The sequence below is a fragment of the Crocodylus porosus genome, unplaced genomic scaffold (assembly GCF_001723895.1).
Source record: "Crocodylus porosus isolate Cpor-Errol unplaced genomic scaffold, CroPor_comp1, whole genome shotgun sequence".
In the NCBI taxonomy this organism is placed as follows: domain Eukaryota; kingdom Metazoa; phylum Chordata; order Crocodylia; family Crocodylidae; genus Crocodylus; species Crocodylus porosus.
Window position 1 is genome coordinate 12,224,917 of NW_017728950.1, and position 23,639 is coordinate 12,248,555.

A 23,639-nucleotide genomic window follows, 5' to 3' on the forward strand; every position below is an offset into this window, starting at 1 on the left:
CAGGACGCCCAGACCAGCTGCTAGACACACAGGCAGCAGTGACTTCCTATTGCGGTCACAATGCTGGTGCAAATGTGAGGTTGCAGCAACACCTGTCATCCTCCGCCATTCCCAAAGTTGGTGACTGAGGAAGCTTCCCCAGTGTCCACACCGTAGTTATGCCTTAGTAAAGTGTTGGGAGTATTTTGTAAAAATTTTCATGGTCAACCTTGATAAACTACACTCCAGTGAACCAACAGAAGTTTCACAAAGTATGTTCCAGGTTCGTACAAGCACGATATTTTAAACTGGGGCTATCCCAACTCCAGTGCAGCTAGGGGCTGCACAGCCCCCACCATACTGGAGTGAGAGGCAGCTGAATAGGCCCCACTGGCTGCAAGCTAGCCAGCTTGATGTCTTTGCTTTACATTGCACTATGTTAAGTAGCTACTAAGAGGAGAGAACACGTCTGTGTGTCAGACAGCATTATAAAAGAATCGGAAGAAAACAAACAAACAAAAAGATGCGTTTCAGGAAGTGGACCGATAGAGATTTTGGGGGCCGATACCAATAGCTGATATTTAAGGAGGCATATCTTGACAATACCGATCCAGTATAGCTGCCTCCAGCTGGTAAGTCTGATGTGGTGGAAGGGATGGGAAGGGAAGGGATGTCAGAGGGGCAGATCAACACTTGTAAATTTGTAAGTGGTGGTGAGGCAGCAGGGGCAGGTGCTGCACTACCCAGCTGGGTCAGGGGCACACGGGATAAAGCCATTGGGAAGGGGGGGGGCGCGTGGCTGCTCCTGCATGCTCCCCCTGGGAGGAGGACCCAGGGGGGGACGGTACAGGCTGCAGCTGTAGGCTTGAGCTGCTGCTGCACAGGGCTCTTCTCAGCAGGAAGAAGGCTCAGAGGGGGCTGCAACCACCCTGAATTTTGCTGCAGTTCTGCTCCAAGCACCACAGCTGCCCAGCACAGCCCCGCCTCCACCCACATGCCAGGAAGAGCTGGGACTGTGTCAGGCAGCTGCAGCACTGGGAGCAGAGTAGAGCTGCAGCAAAACCTGGGGTAGCTGCAGGCCCATTCCAATACTGCTGGCACCCGCTCCAAGCCCCGCCCGCACTGAGAAGAGCCCTGCACAATGCCAGATCAAGACAGCAGCTGCAGCCCACCGCCCCGCAGATCTGGGGTGCAAGTAGTAACAGAAGCCAGCCCCGCTTGGTCTTGCACAACCAGCCCCTGCCCCAGTTGAGCAGTGCCTGCCCCCTCCTCTCCTTCCCTCACAGTGGAAGGCACTGATCTGCCCCGCACACCCCTTCTGACTTACCACAGCTGTCCTAGCTGCCGGCTCTGCTCCCCACAGGCATTTATTGGCCAAATTATCAGCCCCATTGGGCCAATATCCGATACAGCTAATTTGCTTTATATCTATACTTATCCGATATCAGACTGACATTGGAAATTTAATCTGCTCATTCTTCATTAGCCTTAGGGCATGAAACAACCAACAATGAACAGCAGAAAGCTGAAAACAACACCGGACAGAAAGAAAGAAGCAAAACCCTGACAATTCCATTATTTGTAAAGAAGAGCACTCAAATTACAAGTTATACCATTTGAAAATGTACCTTTTCAAAAAAAGTTACAAAACTAAGAAATTGCAGGTTGATAGGGACCTTTTAACAACAGCCCTGCAGAAGTTATTTTCCTAAGTACTTTAATATAATTAAGTTTTATCTCTATTTATTTATGATTGTAAATATAGGAAAGCACACTCACTTCACATCTGCCAAGGTAACTTTTGGGGGAGGGGTTTAAAGGAGAAATCAATGAAAGTCCTATCACAATTCAGTAGCTTCCTTATGCTTCTACCACCAGCATATTGAAACCTTTCATGATTCACAATAAGACAGTTAAAATAATCCCAGTGTTTAATTTTGTTTCCCCTAGAACTGTTGCATTTAATCCTAAAAGATAATTACCTCTTCATATATATTTTTACGGAAATCCAAGTCCTCAAGCAAACTCTGACAACGATTTTCAAGATCCACTTTAAGTAAAGTTTCGTCTACCAGCTGTTTCTTGGCAGCAGCCAATGAGGCTTCCAACTTAAAGGAATAAAAGAAATAAGATGGTATTGAGTTTGAGGCAGAACATACAGCAATCAGTCACTAGGCCTGTCATTAGTACTTGTGAATAAACGGTACACTAAAACTGAATTTAGGGATTAAATAAAGTCCATTTTACTTCACCATCTGCCATGTTTTGTTCATATAGTGCTTCAATTAATTCAAAGGTACTGTAAACAAATAAAGACTTATTGTGAACAATCAGTTTCCTTTAGATCTGCTGACAGATCGAGTGTGTTGTTGGATGCTCAGCTTGCACATCTAACACAGAACGCTAAAAGATAAAAGAAAATAGTACCAACTATTCCAGGTACACTTTTGTAAACCTTCAACCAGTTTTACACAGGTAACGGACACATACATCTGTATGCTACCAGTTTAAACCACATTTGGAGCATTCCAAGTGAAAGAGGTGTCAAACATTTGGCCCTGATTTCAGCAATGGGGCAAGCAATGGCAGTGTTCATTCCCATGGCTCCCCAATAAAATCCTCGATATGAATGACCAATAGGGACTTGCACAGTGCAACATTGCTGTCTTTTTAGTAGCAATGGGGCAAGCAACTGCCCAAGACCACAGAGACTCAGGAAGCTCTGGGGGGTTAGCACTGCTGCTGCTCACCCCACCACTGGAGATGAACGGCGCCTTACACCGGCCAAATAAGTTTGACACCCCTTCTCTAAGTATTTTATGTTTATACATCCCCAGTTCTTAATGAGTGGATAACTGGGTAATGAACCTATTCACCAGAAGTCAATGATGGATTGGGAACAATTTCTACCATCTTACCTGTGCAATCTGATCTGTCAAATCCTCAACTTGTACTTCCAGACTTTTCTTATCTCCAAGTGCCGTGGCTAGCGCAGCATCTTTGGAATTTATGGCTGCTTCAAAGTCTCGAAGTTTGATTTGGGCCCCATTAAAATCAGATTCTTTTTTTGCATAGCTAGAACAAACAAAAGACTGCATGAGACACAACAGTTTAGAAATGCTCAAAACTCCTAAAATCAGATTAAACTTTTTTTTTTAATCTTAAAATATTATACTGTATTTTTAACCACACTTCATCTTAATCTAAATTATACTGCTTTTATTTTTGGATTTAATCCAAATAAACCAATCAGTTCTGCTACATATTAATACAGCAATCCAGTATATTCATATTGTAAAGCTATCCTTAGGTTGCAGAAATCCAATTTTGATAAAACTATAATGCCACCACCCTCTTCCCCCTTTTTTTTGTATTAGTTTTGTTTTTCATATGGAAATGCCCAAGTTTAAGAAATGAGTACTTCAGGAGTATAAATGTGCATCTTAGGGCCCAGACATACAACATTCATAGTGCTGTAATCCGTTGTTGTAATATCAAGGAGTAGACTTGTTATGTTACCTACTCAAACCTGATGCAAAATTATACAGGAGGAATCAGGTGTGAAACCAGTTACAGCAGTGCACGTTATTTGCCTACAGCTTATACCAAAGATAGCTGCTGGCTCAAGGCAAAAAAGCCAAGCAATGACCTACTTTCTCTGCCATCTAGTGACAAGGCACTACAATAGCCTCCTACTGTACACACTAGTACAGAAGCCTCACTTCAAAATGAGTTGGAAAGCCATTCCTGAATCTTTCTTCATCCTAATAAGCAAAGGCTACCATCTTAGATGCAAACAACCTTGCAATATTTTTTATTCAGTAGCTTTTTTCTATTCACCACCACTCTGCGGGGGGGGCGCAAAGTATGGCCTACAAGCCGGATCTGGCCCATGACTGGTCCCTCAGTCCTGCCTGGTCCAAGCACTGTTCTACCATGGCATGTCCTGCCGTCCTCTGGGCACACAGCCAGCTTTCCAGGCAGCCCAGGTGACAGCAGCTCCTCCTGGCTGCCAGCACCACAGGCTCCAGCCCTGCGGTACAGGTGGGGACCTGCGCTGTACAGCCCCAACCCTGTGCCTGCTCTCGGCTTGCCCACCCAGACTCAGCAGCTGCAGCACAGGACAAAAGCTGTTGCTCAGCAGGGAGAAAGGGCTGTTGCAGGGTAAGGGCTTCCATGCACACCCCACCATAACAACAAGCCCTCCCCTCAAACCCCACAACTAGGGGAGCACCAATAGAGATTTTTGCAGCTGATACCAATAACCAATTTTTAAGGAGGCATATTGGCCAATACCAAGCCCATTGCCAATACCACCCCAACAGCATGGAGAGTTGACTCGAACTGGTAAGCCTGGTGGGGTAGGAGAGGAAGGGAAGGGGCATGGGGAAACAGATCAAGGCCCCCCATGGGGATGGAGGTGTGGGGTGGGCACTGGATGGAGTGGCAGCTTATCCAGAGGAGCGGGGGGCGCAGCTCCCACGGCTGCATGCTGCTTGACTTGGAGCCACTGGTCCAGGAGGGCATGTGGGGGGTGGCATGTGCCCCCGGATATATGTGAAGCGGGCTGGGACCGGAGCTGCACCAAACTCTTCCCAGCAGGGCGGGGCTGCACTGTGCAAAATTCATGGCTGCAGCTCACTCCTCCCCCATGGCCCACTTCCAGCTGTGCCCCGCCAAGAAGAGCTTGGTGCAGCCCCATGCACATCCAGGGGCACATCCCCCCCCAAACAAGCAGCAGAAGCAGCAGTAGGAGCCACCAAATGAGCAGGCAAGCACTGGACAAGCCACCGGACCAAAGGCTCCTGGCCATGGCAGGAGCCTCTCCTCCCCCAACTTTGATGAGCCACAATACTGGACCAGCCCACCCAGCTCTGGGAATCTTGATCTGTCCACCGCACAGCCCTTCCCTCCCACCACACCAAACTCACCAGCTGGAGACCCCTCTCTACGCTGCCGAGCTGTGTTCCATACCGCCTATGCTGCACTGCGGTTGCGTACATGCACAGACCATTTATTTATTGGCCAAATTATTGGCCTGATATGGCTAATTTCTGATATATTAAGTTGTATTTATGTCATTACCAGTCCAATATTGAACTGACGTATCAGTGCACCCATAACCACCCCCATGTGCCTCTGGGTAGAGCCCTGCACACTATTACACTCACATACCCCACCACACACATGCACCCCCCCACCCCAAGCACACCCCCACATACCCCATACCCACACACCCCTCCACGATATTAAAAAATAAGGCTTCATTTTAAGCTATTATGCAATCACCTGTATGTATACACACACCATACAAACGCACACAAATCAGGACAAAAATTTTTTTTTAATAAAAATTTAAACATTGTCAATGTTTGATTTTTAGTATATACATTTGGGTTTTTTTTCTGGTTCCAAGACAGCAAACCCCCTTCCCAAAAGGAGTGGTTCTGGGGGCAAAGGGATGGACTTCTGATGGCTAAGATCAGAGGCTAGGGGGTGGGACTTCTGGTCCCAAGATAGGGATCAGGGCACTTGTCAACGGGTGGGGCTACTCTTGCAGTCCTCAACAGCTCACCAAAACTTGTTAAGCAGCGCTCCAGCCAAAATAATTGCCCACCCCTGCTGTAGACACTTCATTGTGGCAACAGGAAGTAAAATAACTCCCTTGACCCACTGTACTGAATCCAAAAGGGAGACCCAACATATTGATGGAAATTGTTTTTTGACTAATACTCATGAGGTCCCCATAAATGGAAGCTATAGCCTGGACAGGGAAGTTTAACAAACATGGCATCTAAACATGTTTAGAACAAGAGTAAAGATACCCAACAATCTTGCCTAAGCTACTGTCTGTATTGTTACTACCACCTGAAGAAACTGTAGCTGAGGAATTACAGATACCAATTTTCTTAAAATTAGAAAGACAACCAGTTATTGTTTCTAAAATGGCCATGAAGACAATTTTTTCCAGTCCTGGTTGAAGCATAGCTATTACCCAACACTCTTGTGCAAGCTTTTCTCTACTAGATAAAGGAAAAGGGTACATAACAGAAACAACAACAGAACAATTAAATCAATACTACTATACCCTTTAAGGCTTAGGTTTAGACATCATTTGCAACTGACTTAATAAATTATAAGCGAGATTAGCAAGTTTTAAGATACAGCTGTCAAACATCTCCCTCCCCCCAATCAGCCATATCCAAAGCCTTTTTAAGAACTAAGCAGCAGCTCCAGGGCAGCACCATGCACAAACCATGCTGTAAAATTTAGAACTGGCCAAGTTATTATATTAAAGATACACTGAAAATACCCGGGGAGTTTCCATTTACCTATTTTTTCTGCTTTGCCCACTCTGATCTTTTAGAGAGGACAAAATCTGAATTTTAAAATAATGACATTACCTTAAATCATTTGGCCCTTCAAAATAAAGAAAAAGGATTCCAAGGCACAATTTTAAAGTTAACTTCACTTTTCTTGTCTTAAGTAGGTTTTCTATATTGAAGAGTCCTTTAAAAGGTGCTAGAACTCTTAAAAACCCAGAAGGCTACTCCAAAAAGAAAACAAAAAAAGCAAACACACTTGACATTTGATATTTAAGCAAACAAGCAGAGAGAAAAGCCATCTTTCATATCCCATAAAAAGGGCATCTGTTGCCTCTCTCATTAAGAATATTAATCTTGGCAGTAAGAACAGGGGTCAAGGCTTATTCACTATAATCACACAAATAGTCTAGCTGGAGGAAACGATAAGTGTGCTCTCAGATTAACAGAAGAGCACATCTAATTGTAGCCCAGCTTTGTCAGCAAGTGACTAAAATGACAGCAAACTCAAAGTTTGCCTACAGTGTGGTACTACAGCCACAAGATGGCAGGATTAAAAACCAACACGGCAATAAATAGTCACAGATTAACAATTAAACTTTAATCCAAACTGGTGCAAATATTCAGAGTGAATCACTGAAGCTTTAAAACCTAGATACGAAACTGTAAAAGCACGGCACACTTTTAGATATTTCACAGGTCTCCCCTTCCCTTCTTCCCCCACCAAAAAACCCCAAACCCTGACTTGCCTGCCATTATTTCCTCTAGGAAATTTTCAACAGAATGAGAAAAAAAATGTGTATACTACCTGAGCATTTCAAATGATCATCTCTTCGCATTTACTCTGAACTGAAACTCTACACACTGAGACCGAAATAAATATTATCAGTAATTTTAGTGCAAGCCCACATGCAGACACTTATTTCAGAATCCAAAAAACAGGGAAGAAACTGGCAGCTGATTTAAATTAGAAATCCCATGATGAACAGCATGAGGGGAGGGGAAAAAAAGAGCATCATATAGATTCAACCTCAGAACCATATTGTCATAAGACACCATACTGTTCAAGTAGCTGCCATGGATTTCCCCCAATCGTGGTATACACCTTACTCACTGCAGATGTAATATATATTTTAAAAGGTTTGCTCAAGATTTAGCTATATTTTCCTAAAAATTAACCTATCTAGAATTATGGAAGAAGCGAAAAAGAATATAGTACAGGACCAGCTAGATGTTTCTAACTGTATAACTAATCCCCAGTTAAAAAACCATATGGAAGTACAGACTTCCTAGTTTCTCTCCTAAAGTAACAGTTTTGTAACTTATTTCAGTTGAAATCCTTGTACACCAATAGTGCCAGAGCCAAGCTCTAAAATACTTTGAAAAGCAATTTCAGAAAGCTCAGTAGAATTGTTTGAATCATACCAACTTAAATAAAACTATTAGCCATAACTAGATAATGCTATATAGCATGTTTGGTTATACACATCTCATTCATTTAGCATAAAACTTTAGTTTGTCAGCAACACTATCTTAACTTTTCCTTCATAAAAATGAAAGTTCATATCCAAGTAAATGTGTTTGCCAGTCACCCCAAACCATGCCGCTTAAGGTAATCTAGCTCTCAAATGCTTGAATCCTCCATAAATAAAAAACAAATAATTACTTTAAGTAGCACCCGTCTACTTGATTATTACAATTCAAGCAAAGAGAAATACCGTATTTTTCGGACCATAAGACGCACTTTTCCCCCCCCAAAAGTGGGGGGAAAACGAGGGTGCGTCTTATAGTCCGAAGGTGTGTGTCCCGGGGAGACGGGGCAGAGCTTGCCCGCGGAGCCCGAGCGGGACATCCGCCACTTGTTTACACCGGAAGCCGGCGCCCGTGCCGGTGGCCGGGAGCCGGCAATAAAAATGGCCGGCCACCGGCACACAGTCTCTCCTGCCATAAAAACTGGGTGCGTCTTATGGTCAGGTGCGTCTTATGGTCCGAAAAATACGGTATCTTTAAAGCCAAATAAACTCTCTCCAATTTATTCAGCATTTACCAAGGCATAACTTCCTCATCTAAACAAAAAACAAACAAAAAAACCAATGTGCGCTACCGTATTTGTCAAGTTTGCCAGCTGTCCGTAAAATTTATGGACATAAATGTTAAAGTCAGGCTAAAAAACACCTGTCAGTAAAATCTGTAAGTCAATGCAAGCCATCCATAAAAACAAATCAAGCCCCAGCTGCTTTGTGAAGCTCCCTCTCAGAAAGAAGCTAGACAGCTAGAGACTGATTGAAAAACAAAGCACAGCAGAGGGACCTCTTACTTGCAGGGCATTGTAAACCCCATATCCTCTACCCAGCACCATGTGCTGCTGCTTCCCATTCTGTGATGCTGCTAAATTGCAGGTAGGCCTCTTTGATGTCCAGTACTAGGACAAGAGAAATGGGTCCAGTGGGGGTAAAGCGGGGGGGGGACAGCATGGTGCAAGGTGCAATCAGGGGCATCAGGGTGTGGGTCTGGTCCCCAGTGTTGCCTGTGCAGCATAGCCGCAGAGCAGGACAATGCTGCGTGCCATGCCCACTCCAGGACAAACCCTGGATCCCACATGTGATATGAGGCTGGTCCACAGTTCCAATTTGGCCTGTACACCAACCCCAAGCCACCCATCCAGCCCACGGACTGACATTTCTGCTCTAAAGTAACCTGCTCCCCTTCACTTCTGACTAGCACGGATATAGCAGAAGCAACAAGTAGAGAGAGCACCAATAGCCACATATTTAAATGTCATCTTGTTTACCTCATAGGCAGGTGACTTCAGGGTTGTTAAAGAATATCCAGACACACTAAATATTGTCTAAACATATAGCACTGTCATCATCAACAGATCTGTTCCAGCAGCATACTTAGAGAGAGATTATGTGAACATAACCGCATGTTCCATCAATCTACTTTCCCCAGTGCAGTAGCCAAATGTACTGGGTTATGTAGTGCAGAGATATCAGAGGTAGCTCAAGTACCAGAGATGGGTTATCTGCACCAGCAGAAAGCACCACAAGGTAGTAGGGTAAACTGGCCTACACTGAGCTCTGCACTGCCACAGCCACTGGTATCCAACTTCGCTTCATTTTCTACTATACACCTACCTGGCCATTCAATACTTCAAGTTAGGGGTGCACTGATAAAGATTTTTTGAGCTGATATCAATGCCCGATTATTAACAAGCCATATCGACTGATACCGATCCAAATGCCGATATGCAGCCCAGCAGCTTGGAAAGCAGCGTTCAGCTAGTAAGTCGGGGGGGGGGGGTGCCCCGCAGAAAGAGGCCCCTGCAGTGAGGCAAGGAAAGAGGCTGCACAGCTGGGGTGAGATGTAGGTCTGAGCAACAAGTGGCTAGTCCAGAAGAAGTGGGGTGGGAGGGTACAGGGACTCCTGGGCACTGCATGCTCCCCCAAGGGAGGATCTGTGCACAAGGTGAGGGCAGGCTGCCTGCACGGGGCTGGGGCTGCACTCGGAGTGGGGAGCAGTAGTACTGGGAGAGGAGCTATGGGGGGGGCCTACAGTGCAACTGTAGCCCCCCTCCCAGTGCTGCTGTCACCCACCCTGAGTGCAGCCCCAGTCCAGCCCCCACCCACCAGAGTTCAGCACCACCCCTACCTCCAAGGGAACAGCCCACCCTCACCCTGTGCACAGATCTGGGGACACATGCCCCCCCCGCCTTCCTGGGGTGCATGCAGAAGTGGGAGCCACCACCCCCGCACCCTCCAGATAAGGCAGGATACCCTGAGCCTGCAGCTGTCAGCCTGCATCTGCCTCCACCCCATGCACAGATCTGGAGGACACATGCCCCCCCCCCCCATGCCTTCCCTGGGGCTGTGTACAGCAGCCAAGAGCTGCACCCCTCTGTCCCCTGCACATCTCCATCCCATGCCTCATCCTGGCTGTGCAACACCTGCCCCAGCCCCACTCTCTCCCTCAGCACAGGGGCCTCGATCTGCACCCCCCACACCCCTTCTCCCCAGACTTACCAGCCGGATACTGCTCTCCAAGCTGCTGGGCTGCACTCCTGGACGTGTGCATCCTGAGACTGCGATAAATGCCATGTGCATGTGCAGCAACATTATCAGCCATGTCGGCCAAAAAAGCCGACTGCTGATAATGTCAGTTTTCCTTTCATCAATGCCGATACAATGTGAACCAAAGCATCTGTACACCTCTACTTCAAGTACAGCGATAAATTGTTTTAGCCCATTTGATGAGCTGCTCTTCCACTGCACTTATGTAATAAGATCTTAAGGATAAAGCAAAACTCTGGTTACTGATTGCTTAAGTATAAATGTGGTGTCACTTTTCACAATGTTGTTTTCTAAAGCAGAAAAGACAACAAAGCTGTTTTTAGTACAGAAGCATATTTGCATCTAATTTACTGATTACACAACAGCAGGTGTGAAAGCACTGCCACTTGCAGGATTAGTCTTATCACAGTATGTATTAGTACACTACTCTTTACAACAAATACTTTTCCTGTGAATAGGATTTCAGTTGAGAACTTGGGGCCCAATGCTTACACCTCAAAAAGATTAGGGGTGAACCTATTTTGTTTCCCCATAAACAGGCTCAAAAGATGCTTCACTAAGCCCAGTGAAGAGGTGAAGGTATTGACTCTTCACTAAACAAAGAACTGAATAAAGAAGTTGTCCTACTGCAGACCCCTTCTACACAAAGGAACTAAAAAAGCAAAGCTTTCTTTTTCTAGTCTGATAGCTGAAAGTTTCAAAATCTCTCACCTTGTTCAAATAGCTAGGTAGAGTTCTTTTATCACGCCAAACCTGCAGTCCACAATCCCCTTTATAAGCTTGGCCATAACACCAGCAAGTTACCCTACTGTTATGAAACTGAGAAACTGTTTTGGAAGGAGTCTGCAGAGACATGAGCAGCAGGTCTGCCATAAGGGCATGCAAACCCCTTATCTATCTATCCCAGGAGTACCAAATCTGTTGGGCCCCATAAGCCAGATCTTAACCATGAGGCAGGCTTCTCACAGGCTGGACAACCTGCAAGAAACTGCACTAAATCCCTGTTGCTGCTGGAAGCCAGTTTTGGCACAGCTCTGGAACCTAGAAAAGGTTAACACCATTGCTGCTTGTCCCTCTGCCCCTTTCCAGGCTGCTGATTTTGTTAGTGTGGGCAACTATAAACCCCAAATTTCACCAGAAGGTAGATGGAAGGAAGGAGTGAGCAGCATTAATTCCTTGGGTTCCACAGAGACAGTGAAACAGCAGGAATGCAGGGACTCCAACAGCTGTGGCAGTTAGCTGGGCAGACCAAGTCTGGCCATATGTCTGATGCCCCTGTTTAGCTAATATATTTGTTATTACAAGTGCTTCTTAAGCAACAGACAAGTTAAATGAAGTACATTCCTCAATAGGTTCAAGTGGGGAGTTCATTACCTGCAGACCCAATTGAGGTCCCTTAATATTCTCCCATTTAAGTGGTTGTGTTAACTACGCCTTATTTTTAAGTGATATCACAGGTGAACATGAATTCTATCAGCATGCACAAAATATGTCATTATTCACACCAAATGCACTTTAGGAGACCATTTCATCTTTCTAGGTACAGCTAGAGAATAAGCTACCTAATACACAGAAGAGGTGTTTGTACAGCATCTCTGCCTTTGTCAGATAACAAACATGAAAATCTATCCCATTTAAAATCATAACATTTACAAGTAGACTACTTTCTAGAATAAGAAATTATTGAACTTCAAATACAAGCTATTCCCGTCCCCCCGTCCCTTAAAATCCTTTAGCCTTGGCAAAAGAGCCAGGCAATATATTATCCCAGTCTGTTAAGATAACAGACCCTGCACATGGCCAGGAATTTGTAAATTTCCTTCAAGCGTTCAATCTTTTCTGCATACCACTGTCTTAACCATATGGGAGCAGTTAGAACCACACTGTATCTTTTGTATCAGTGGAAAACAAAAAAAGCACACAGCAGACCAAGAAAGAAAACATGAAGACCATGGTGAGATTTTCCTATAGATAATATGGAAGTGTGCAGCCTTTAAAATGAGGGCTTCAAGCCAACTTGAAGAGATAAGGTAAGAGATGCCCAAGTCAAAATAAAGAACCAAGTTTCCTGACGTAAGAGCTAGTTATATCAAATTTATACCATCTTTTTTCCCCCCTGGTACCAGGAAATACCTGGGATAACTTCAGATATTTCTAAAGGGTAGTCTCAGGGCTTCTGCTGCTCCTATCAGCAAATTTCTCCTCTTACCACACTACAGTGTGGAACTAGGGAAATACAAAAAAGTGGGGTAGGGGAGAATGGAAAAAAGGTTTTGAACTAATAAAATTATTTGAAAGGTAAGCTTACACTTGGCTGACGTAACTGGCTGCTGTATATCAAGAATGAGACAGCTGGTCTCCCAAAAGGAAGAAAGCGGAATAAACCCATGATTGATCTTTACGGCCTAACTATTACAACAAATCTGACCTGACATTTGACAAAAGGTATGGCCAGGGTATAAAGGAAGCTTGAGAGAACTCCACTTCTGCCAAGGCAGCGAGAAAGATACTTGCTGCTGCTACCAACACCAGCACATTTCAGCATAGTAAGACAATTTAAAGGATGGCTGAAAGAAATCGTTCCAATATTTGGAAGTATCCAGATTGTGACTGGATATTTTAATTCTCCTTCTCTGCTCTTTGGAATTGATATAATGAGCTTTCTTTCATGTGGTTTAAGTCTCGTCAGAGATGTTCGGATGTCACCACATACAAATGTAGGACATGCAGAGATCATACTAGACACTGTGTTTCATCTTTCTAAAGTCTTCAGCTAACTTTAGTGTTAAATAAATGCATCCCTTCAACTCTAAGATGCCACACCCTGGCTTTTGCCTGTGGAGACCTATAGCAAATACACTTGCCCTCAGGAAGCTTTAAGAATGTGTTTCACAACGATCTGATCCTTTATCAAAGCATCCACTTTTTTATTTTGTGAAAACACTTCCAGAAGATCAAATAATGAAATTTTTCCCCTGTAAGTGGAGCTTCTGTCTTTCCAGCACCCATTGGTATTTCCCAGGAAAAGCTGAAGAACACATTTTTCTTCACAGAGAACCAATTTCCTACCCTGACAGAAGATGGAATAAAAAAAAGGAGCCTACTCTTATTTACTGACTGCTATTACAATGAAATAGAGAGAAGGTTACTTATAAAAAAAATGGTATTCTTCATAGTTATCCCATATTGACTGTTAGTTGCCAAAGACTATTTTATCAAATACTGATAAAAATACTTCCTTATGAGAAGCAGAATAAAGAAAAAAAATTCAAGAACCGGGTGATAATTTTCCTTGGCAGTCACTAAGGGAATTGTCCCATCTACAAGATCAATAAATTGCAAACAACCTTCCTAAGAAAAAACTGTTGCAATATCCACATTCTCATCAGATGAAGTCTCAGTCTCCCGTTCTTAATTTAAATTAAATTAGTTTAAATTACTGATATTCCACTTCTGTCAGGGGTTTCTTCTCTTCCTCAGCATGCATGTCCAGTCCTAAGATCCAGTTGTTCATTCTCCTTATCTATACAGGCTGCTTCTCTATAGGCAAGGAGAACAGTTGGATCCTGGTGCCTCAGATCCAGTTCAGAGTGGGTTGTAGACTGTTAGTGAGAGATGCCAATCTCCCAAGGTGAGACTGAAAATGGTCCCTGTGACAAGAAAGCACTGCCCAACATAGCCAAGTAGGTCACCACAGTATTTGCTTGTCTAGTCCATCACCACAATCCAGTAACATCTCTCAAAAGGGTAGAGATGATTTTGTTAGTCTAAAATAGATGTAAATTCATGTCTTGAAAAACTGTGAAGACTGAAGGATACTGGTGGTCACAACTGGCTAAACTCTTTTTTAAACTGTAACACCAATACATAGCCATCAGAGATGTAATCAGTTCTCACAACCAAAGAATGATAGATCAACACTTTCCAAGGCAAACACAAAGGACTTTTTGGAGATAAAAAGCTGAGAAGACTTATCTAGTGGAGAAAGACCAAGCCAGCACACACTTTTTCCTGCAGAGATACAGTTAAAGAATCCAGCTGTGTACAAATTCATGCCATATGAACTGCTGCTGTTAGAGGAGCTGGTTGGACCAGAGGTCCCAGATGTAAGTTTCTTCTTTCACAGTCCTTTGAATTGATCTCTGATCCTGCTCCAAGCGATCAAAAGAGTTTCCAGGATGCGACTCTGACATTCATCTGAGCTCTAACTCCAACTCATCATCTCTTCCTTGGAAGATGCATGCTGGAGAGACTACAGGTCCCTATGCCCGATGCCATCTTGCTAAAGTTTCAGAAAAACCTGTACCGTTTCTCTGAAAGAGAAGCACAGCACCCTCTGGTTCGGTTTCTTCCCATGCATGTACTGCTGCGGTAACAGACACTATGGAATCTTCAGATTTGCAGTTTCTTAGCATACTGGATGTGGCTTACTGTTAGTTTGTCTTGGATTAGAATAGTTCCTAAGCATGTAGTTGGTTCAGCCTTTTAGTATAAACTAACACCATCTTTGTTAGATGTATGCTCACACACATAATGGGAAGGCTGCTAGACAAGACTTTGCACCTCAGGAGAAAGGACGCTTGCTATCTAGGCGTTTACTTCTCTTGGCTGTGACACAGGGAGAGCTCCGCCCCCAAAGCCACAGCTCCTGGGGCTGTAGGTTGTTGACCACTGTAGCACCTCTGCTGCTATTCACTTTACAGCTGTTTGGCAAACCTAAAAGATTCGGAACTATTTCAATACAGGCAATCCCCACTCGCTTAGTGCTATTTCACTATAGCACTGATTTTAAATACATACCTGATTCCACTTAGCACTCAGAGAGTTTCATTATAACACTGAGCAAGTGGGCAAGGAGAAGCAGTGGTGGCAGGTGGGGAAATGGCAGTGGCAGGCGGGGAGACAAGTGGCAGCGAGTGGGTGGGCCAGCCTGAGCATGGGGCCCATGCTGGTACGGGCCCAGCGCAGGACAGCAGAAGCACGGGGCCCAGGCTGGCACATGGTGCCAGAGCAACCAGTGGGAGAGGAGAAGTGGCAGCACCAGTGGTGAGAAGCGGCGGTAACCAGTTATTTGTTTCCATTAATTCCTATGGGGAAGTGGGTTTAGCTTAACGCACTTGCACTAAATTGGTTCCAGATAAACGGAGCATTAGGAGTGCTAAGTGGAGGTTGCCTGTACTACTATTCAAAGCCTCATGGACCACAGGGAAATCTAAGCAACAAAATTACAGGATTCTCAGGAACCTCAAGGTTGTATACACAAGCTTTAGAACTACTGAAAAGGCCAGAGGTCCTAGATACCGAAATGAGTTCAGACTTGCATCATCGTACTAGTAAAATAAGAGGACTCTCTCAGAATACATTTAATAGCATGTCCAACCATATAACCACAGCAACCGTTAAGTTTAATAATCAAAACCTGTTCTGCGAGCCCAGTGCTTCCTTCAAGTAATTTAAACTGAAGTTTAAAAGCCATGCTGGGATAAAAACCACACTGCATTCTAACATCCAATGGGAAGAGTCCGTTTCACCTACAAGGTGCGTTATTTCCAATTCATTCAAAACCATAAACATTCTTGTATTTTATTTGTTTAAAGCACCCTGAAAAATGTTAATCCTCAGAATCCCTACAATTTGAGAAGTCTCATAGATGATAACTATTCAAAGTGCAAACATGCTTTGCTTAAGGACATACTGCAAACCTAGGTCAGAGCTTGGATAAAGTCTTAGCATTTTCCCAACTATCCACCCTGAATTCATTCCCCAAGATAATGTTGCAATTGAGAAGAAAAAATATTTTTTAAAAAATAATTAAAGACGGTTTCCTCAAAACAGTCTCTCCAAAGCAGAGAAATGTACCACATGTGCACCACAGGAAACCCTGGAGCAGCTGTTTCAACTTTGCTTGCTTTAATACAGCAGTTCTTCTGAGCAGTTGCTCTGTACACCAGCTGTACTATACTTAACACTTGCCCAGTCATTCAAGCTGCTGCCCAATAAACAGACCAGTCCTACCTCACAAATCCTTTGTTTTAAATTAAGAATTTGGAAGAAAGACTATAGTTTCACAGATTAAGCAGAAGAGTTACTGATATTGTATAAGAGTACGGGTTGTAGCTGTGTTGGTCCAAGGGCACAGGCAGACAAGGTTCTTTGGGTAAATCTGATATGTTTTATTAAACCAACTGAAGTAGTTGAAAACATTCTTCTTTGCAAGCTTTTGGGTATAAATACATTTTGTTAGATTGAGGAAGCATCTGCAGTTGGTGTGTGCTCTTCCTGGATGGAATGAATAGTAATGGTATTGCATAAGAAGCTTGAGGTGGCCGGGAAGGAGGAAAAAGAGATAGTGGTGGAAACAAAGCAAGAGACTAGACTTGTTCCTTCCAGAAGTTACCAACATCACAGTAGCATTCTAATATGCTTGATGTCAGCCAATGACAATTAAAACCTCAATTTATATACATCATTTGTTTCGACGTCAGATTTTACCACATCTTCTCTGGGGAAAGAACAGATGTGCCTAGCCATTGGACAACTGCCACAGAGAAATCTTAGCCTGTCATAAAACAAATGTTAGTTCACTTAGGAAACCTCATGTTTACAGAACAGCAGTTCACATTTCCTAGAGAGCATAGTTAAATCATGCAATGAAGAAATTAGAAGAATCTCAACTAATTATTTTTAGCCTAGCACATAAGGTAATTTCCAAAATGAGCATTCATCAGTAGACTTCATCTCAAGAGTCTGAAAACAGAGACTGGCACAGGAAGAACAAGCATGACCTTTCCTTATTCATTTTGCTAGAACCTCACTCAGAAGAACAGGTGACAGTGAGTTTCATGAACTACCTCAGTTGCACCTCAACATTTACTCTCATTATTTTTGATTTTGCTGCTCATTTGAAACAGCCATTTCAAATAAACAGAGCATAAATTCAGTAACCAGAAGAGTCAGCATGATTACAAGCACAGGATGCTAGACTGGTAGTAAAAACCATTTGAGGTCTACTCCTGACTAAAACTGTCCAGCGACATTAAGCCCTCATCTTCATATTTTCATCATAAATTTCCCCTCTAGTTCTTGGTTTGCATTTAGTCACTTCCTGAAAGATCTTGCAGCACAGCACAGCACATCACTCTGTGCAACCACAATCCTGGCTGAGATTTCAAAGCATTACTGTTAAAAACTGTAAATGATAATTTTTTTAATTTTATTAAGAGATTCAGTCCACAATTGTGCCTATTTGCTCAAAGCCACTCCACTCTGATTGGGAATCCTATATTGCAAGCCACTGGCAATGTGTAGGGGGTGCCCCCTGGAAGCACCAGCCACAAAACCAAAATATGGCAATAGTCTTTTTTTTTTAATGCTACAAGTAATTACCCAAGCTAGTGGACTAAAGAGACAGAGAGAAATGGTAAAAGAGCTCAAGGAAAAGAAAAAAAGCCAGCACCTTGCAATAAGAAGAGTGCTCAGTAGACCACTATAAAAGGTACAATTTGCACTGAAGTAACAATTTAATCCAGGGCAGTATGAAACTCAGCCCAAGCTAATTTACCTGCCAAGAAGTAGGGTAAATTAGCCTGCACAGATTGCAGCTAGACAGCTTCTGGTATCCAAGCTAACTAGCACAAAGCTAAGTCTGATCTCTCTGCAGCAGTGGTTTTCAACCTTTTAAAATTCATGACATGCCTCAAAAAAATGCAGGCTCTTAGTTTTTACCTTTTTTGACTATAGAAAAAGAATCAAGTTGTTTTTCGGCTGCAAAGAACTCACAAAGACCACAACTATGGACTTCAATTAGAATTCTGTATTTATCTTGTGAATCATGTTTGCATATGGGACAGTGCTACCACTGGGTGGCATCCTACATCACCCATTAAAGGCTCTCAAGGAATCTCAGGGTACAGTGACACCCTACTCAAGAATCACTGCTATATAGCATAATGTAGTCTGCAGATGAGAACAATGCAATGGAAAAGATAGAAAGTCACAAGTTGGCAAATTTTTCACTGCAAAGCACATGCTTTTCTCTCAGACTACCAGACCTGCCATTCGCAATTATGTAGACCACTAAAAACAATTACATACCGCTGTATTTCAAATGCAACTTGGGATACATTAAAAAAAATAAATAAAAGCAGCAGATCACCTCATCAACAAACCCTATGGACCACCAGAAAACACTCCTCTTCTGCACTGCTTTGAAACCCTCTTAAATTTTTCTAAGATGTTGAAAGTAAAAGTACAAAGAAACCTAAATAGCTATGTTTGAAAATACTTAACAATCACCTAGAATTATGCACCAATTAATTAGCAAGACTGCAGTCATAAAAAACAAATACATTTTCTATTGAGGAACTCTACTGTTACATTATTCAACAAAAGGACCTACTGGTAGGGAAAGAAAATATTGCCTTTGTCCCATGGTAAAACATTTTTTGCAGCCAACATGTGTGCTTTATGGCAGGAGAGTAGACAACCTGGAGTTGCCTATATTCCCTCATCACCCCAAGCAGGTAATCCCCAGGGCATCCCCCACACAGGACATAACAGAGGCACAGTGAGATGTGGGACTTGGTGCAGTGCAAAACCTGGGGAATTTCCAGGGCCATCTTTCCACACAAGGAAACGCAAGTTCCTCTGTTTGTAGGGGTGCACTCCAGCATTACCTCACAGAATCAGGCCCCCTGTACCTGCTTTGCCCAATAAAGCCTAAGCTTGCTCCTTTTGAATGCAGGGCTCTCAGGTTTTCATCCTTCCTTGGGGAAAGGACTATACCTCTTACACAGAAGACAACTTCTGGGAAAGTGAAAGAACAGTTGTCAGGACACATCCCAGTACTGCTGATGCACTTGATTTGGCAACATCTATTTATACCAGGGGTGGGCAAAATGCGGCCAGCGGCCAGATGCGGCCCACCAGGCCATTCTATCCAGCCTGTGAGGCCCCTAAACAATTTAGAAAATTAATATTAATCTGCCCTGGGCTGCCTGTCATGCGGCCCTCGATGGCTTGCCAAAACTCAATAAGCGGCCCTCTACCCAAAATAATTACCTGCCCGTGGCTTATACCATCAAAAAGGCATAATCATGATACAAACAGAATAGTGTGGTCTATGTCTTGCACAAAGAGACAGCCCCTACCCCAAAGAGCTTGCAACTCTTTATAAAATAACAGAACAGATAGATACAGACAGATGGTGAAGTACAAGGTAACAATGAGACATTAGCCAGCCTGACAGGCCATGGTCTCAGCTCAACTATTGTCAGTTTCTTGTGTAGGCATCACAGCCTACAAAAAGGATTTGAAAGACAACAATGATGTAACCTTCCAGATGCTAATGGGGTGCTCCTCCCAAACATGAGGGAATAGGCAAATCTCAAAAAAACCAAAAAAAAAAAAAAAAAACAAAAAAGAGCTTTACTAGGCATACTACAGAAGACTATGCTAGAGAGAGTTTAAGGGTCTCTTTCTAACCATACCCACTTGGTACAGAGCTATACTTGGGTATGTTCAGATGGCCCAAGAAAATAAAGGAGCTAGGGGGTTTTTGTTTGCGTGACAATCCTAAAAAGAGTCTGGATCTTCCACAAACCAAATTTCTAGAAAAAGAGAAGGAAAGTTCTGACTTATCTCTGCTCCTCCTACTTATCAGCTTCAGGGAAATGACGCCACCCTACCTCTGATTTTTTTGAGTCCTCCTCACCCACATGAATTTTAGTGCCTGCTTTCCAGACAGTTAAAAATCTCGCCAGTTTAACATTTCTGTAACTTATGCACAGGGCTCTGTACCAACAATTACACTGGCTACCCTGTTAATTACACACTGCTACTGTTCGACTAACCTATGAACAGAAAAGGTATCATTTGAGCTGTTTGCAGACACAACTGAAGGGATGCACTAATGCTTTCATCTGAAACTCTCCCCCCCATGGCAAATAATTTTGGGGTTTTTTGGGGGGGGAGGGTTAAACCCAAAACCTCCTACTAACCTAATTTTAGGACAAGCCAAAGAAAACTCAGCACCAAACATGGTTAAAATTCAAATAAAGACTAACAAAACGCCTGTACCCAATTTGAATCTTGTGACAACATAACTGAAAGCTTTGTTGAACAGATTTTAAGATGTCCAGAGAAAGCAGTCCCACAAATCAAGTCTCTTGCAAGATAACATGGCTTGACTTGTCCTCCTCTTTTTTTTTTTTTTTTTTTAAAAAAGTCATAGGACATTTAATCATGGAATATACTTCAATATCTCCCATATTAAACCTCTTCTAATCTATACAAGGCAAGGATTTTTTAAAGTGATATCTGAGATCTGAGTAAGGGTACTGGGGTACCCACAAGCTTGTCTAATTCCATCCCAACCATTCAGCTGGTCCAAGAAGGATAACTGCCCACAAAAATCCCTGTCTCATGTATTTCCTGAACCGGCACAACTACAACCATCCAACACTTCTAATCTGGATGTGACTTTCCATTTCCTTTCCAAAGCCTTCCCTATTGCAAAAGTTACTTTAAAATGTCAATGCATAAAACCCACCAGCTGCTCCAAAAAAGGAAAGCAACAGTCCATCACCACAAAACAAAGGATGACCTTGAACCTCCAGACCGAGAACCTAGAGACACATGGACTTCAGTCCCATTTGACGGGTATTTACTCAATAAAACCGCTTAAAAAACAAAACACAAAAACCAATGCACACCCTAGAACCAGGTTTACAGGTTTTGTTATTCAAGCTTCAGTTATTTTTTAAGTTTTACAGCCAAAAGAGCAAGACAAACAAACAAGGCTTGCTGTGCAGAGCAAATGGGGGTGGGGGGGATAATACCCAGCTGGGACCACCCACCCACAGCAATTTCTGGCCTTTTGGCCTGCTCAGATTAGGAGCTGGCTGTGGCAGGGGCAGCATGCTGTCCTGTGGTGATAGGGTGCCCAGCACAAGGGGCCTGTTTGTGTGTGGCTCTTGGGCGTGACTGAACTCAGCGCGACAGTGATGATGAACAGTAATAGATCCTAGGAGGGTTGGAAGACAAAGCCTTCATCAGGATGGTCTAGTTGGGGATAGTCCTGCTTGGAGCAGGGGGCTGGACTACATGATCTCTTGAGGTCCCTTTCCACCCTCATTTATGATTCTATGAAACAAACAAAACCCTAAGTACTTTTCTTCCTCCCAGGTCTCAGGTTAACAGGGGTTTGAGGAAGGACTAAAGAAAGGTGGGCAATTATTTTGGGCAGCGGGCCGTTTACTACGTTTCAGCAAGCCATCGAGGGCCGCATGACAGACAGCCCAGGGCAGATTAATATTAATTTTCTAAATTGTTTAGGGGCCCCACAGACCAGACAGAATGGCTTGGCGGGCCACAGCTGGCCCGCGGGCCGCATTTTGCCCACCCCTGGGCTAAAGGGACACAGCTAGGCACATGAGGAGGATGCTCCCACGACAAAGCTGGCTCTTGGAGGGAGGGAGCTCCGTCTCTCCACCAACCTTTGCTTCTCCACATCAGCTGGGGGCCAGGCTGAGGCACTCCAGATCTCTGTGCATCAAGGAGCTTGGGGTGGGGGTGCTTCCTGTGCAGACACAATGGAAGCTGCTGGGACCCAGGCAGGGCTCACAGCCATGCCAAGGCAGAGGGAGGGCGGGATCCCACTCAGGCCCAGGGCAGGGCAGCCCCACAATTCATCCACACCCACATGGGCTGACACATGGCCCCCCTTGGAGAGAGAATGAATGGGAGGAAGAGGAAGGGAGGGAAAAGGGAAGCAGCAGCTTGCCTTGGCCTAAAAAAGGAGGGAAGGAGAAAAGCAAGGGGTGGGGGGACAGAACAGCATTGGTCTGTGCCCTGGAGGGGCAGCCACAGGGCTCCAAGTCTCGCTGGGGGGGTGAAGAGGCCCAGGGTGGTGGGAGACAAACAAAACAAAAAAGAAACACAGGGTGAACCACTGCCCCACCCCGCCCCAGCTCAGACCCCCTCACACACACATTAAAAGACATCAGTCCCTCACAGGGAAGGTTGAGGAAGATGGGGTCACAGAGCTGGCACCTTCCCCACCCCAGAAGTGGTGGGGCAGGGACTGCATGGGAAGACCCCCCCCCCATCTTGCAAGATAGCAGGGACCATCCCCTATGCATCCCCCCCACCACCACCATGCACAGGGGATGCTACCTTGCATTCCCCCAGCTGCAACCCCCCCGTGCAATCTCTGCAACACCGCACTATCACCATGAAGGAGGAACGGGGTTGAAGAGGGGAGGCTGCACGGCCCCTCCCCCCCGCAAGGGAAGGGGGAGAGCGGGATTGGGGCACTACCCCGGCGGCGCGGGGCACTCACCTGCACAGCAGCTGCTCGTACTCGGCGCGGATCTTGCCCAGCTCGATCTGCAGCTTGGCGCGCTCGTGAGCGGTGTCGTCCAGCGCCCGGCGGGCGTCGGCCAGCTCGGCCTCGTACAGCACCTTGAGGCCAGTGAGCTCGCGGCCGCGCACCTCCTCGCGCTCCGTCACCTGCAGCTGCAGCGCGCTGTTCTCCGTCTCCAGGCTGCGCACCTTGTCGATGTAGACGGCCAGGCGGTCGTTCAGCTGCCGCAGCTCCTCTTTCTCCTGCAGCCGCGAGATGCGCGTGGGGCTCAGCGGCGTGCTCACCGCGCTGCTCGCCCGGCTCCGCGGCCCGGCCGGCGTGGAGGCCGCCATGGCCCGCGATCGCGCAGACTGCGCGGGGCAAGAGCCGATGCACGAGAATCAAAGGCTAAAAAGCGGGGCGGTTAAAAAAAGGCGCGCGAGGCTGGGGGGGCGGTGATGCAGGCGCAGCCGGTGCAAGAGGGAAGCAAGGGTCGGGGAGAGAGCTGGGAAGCGGGGGCGGGAATAAAATGAAGTGGAAAAGGAGGGAAAAAGAGCTGCACGGTCCCCGCTGGGCGGCGGGAATCAAAGGCGACCGGGTGCAGTCGGCCAGGGAGATGGAAGGAAAAAAAATAAAATGAAATAAGATAAGATAAAATAAAATAAAGCGAAATGCAATAAGAAGCCGAAGGGGTGCAGGGGAGGGCGTGCCGCGGCCCCGCGCCGCCAGGCAGAATGAACCGCTCGGGGCAGGCGGGCTCCGCTCGCTCCAATATGGCCGGCGCGCGCGCCGCCGGGCTCCCCTCCCCCGCCCTCCTGCCCCCACGTGACCGCTCCTCGGCCAATGAGGCATGGGGCCGGCCCAGACTCTGCTCTTTTATGGAGATGGTCACTAAATTCAAAACCCGCCGCCCGCCTGCAACTG

The 23,639-nt window shown here is 45.1% G+C and overlaps 1 protein-coding gene across 1 annotated transcript in view; it reads right to left on the minus strand.

Moving 5' to 3' along the window:
- LMNB1 (lamin B1) overlaps window positions 1-23,340 on the minus strand; it is a 40,063-nt gene extending 16,723 nt beyond the window's left edge. The window contains exons 1-3 of the mRNA XM_019555239.1: window positions 22,713-23,340; window positions 2,898-3,054; window positions 1,962-2,087 (exon numbers count right to left, since the gene is read on the minus strand). Coding sequence (XP_019410784.1) covers window positions 1,962-2,087; window positions 2,898-3,054; window positions 22,713-23,068 — 639 coding nt within the window. The 5' untranslated portion in view covers window positions 23,069-23,340. The remainder of the gene's footprint in view (window positions 1-1,961; window positions 2,088-2,897; window positions 3,055-22,712) is intronic.
- Between the last annotated feature and the right edge of the window lie 299 nt (window positions 23,341-23,639).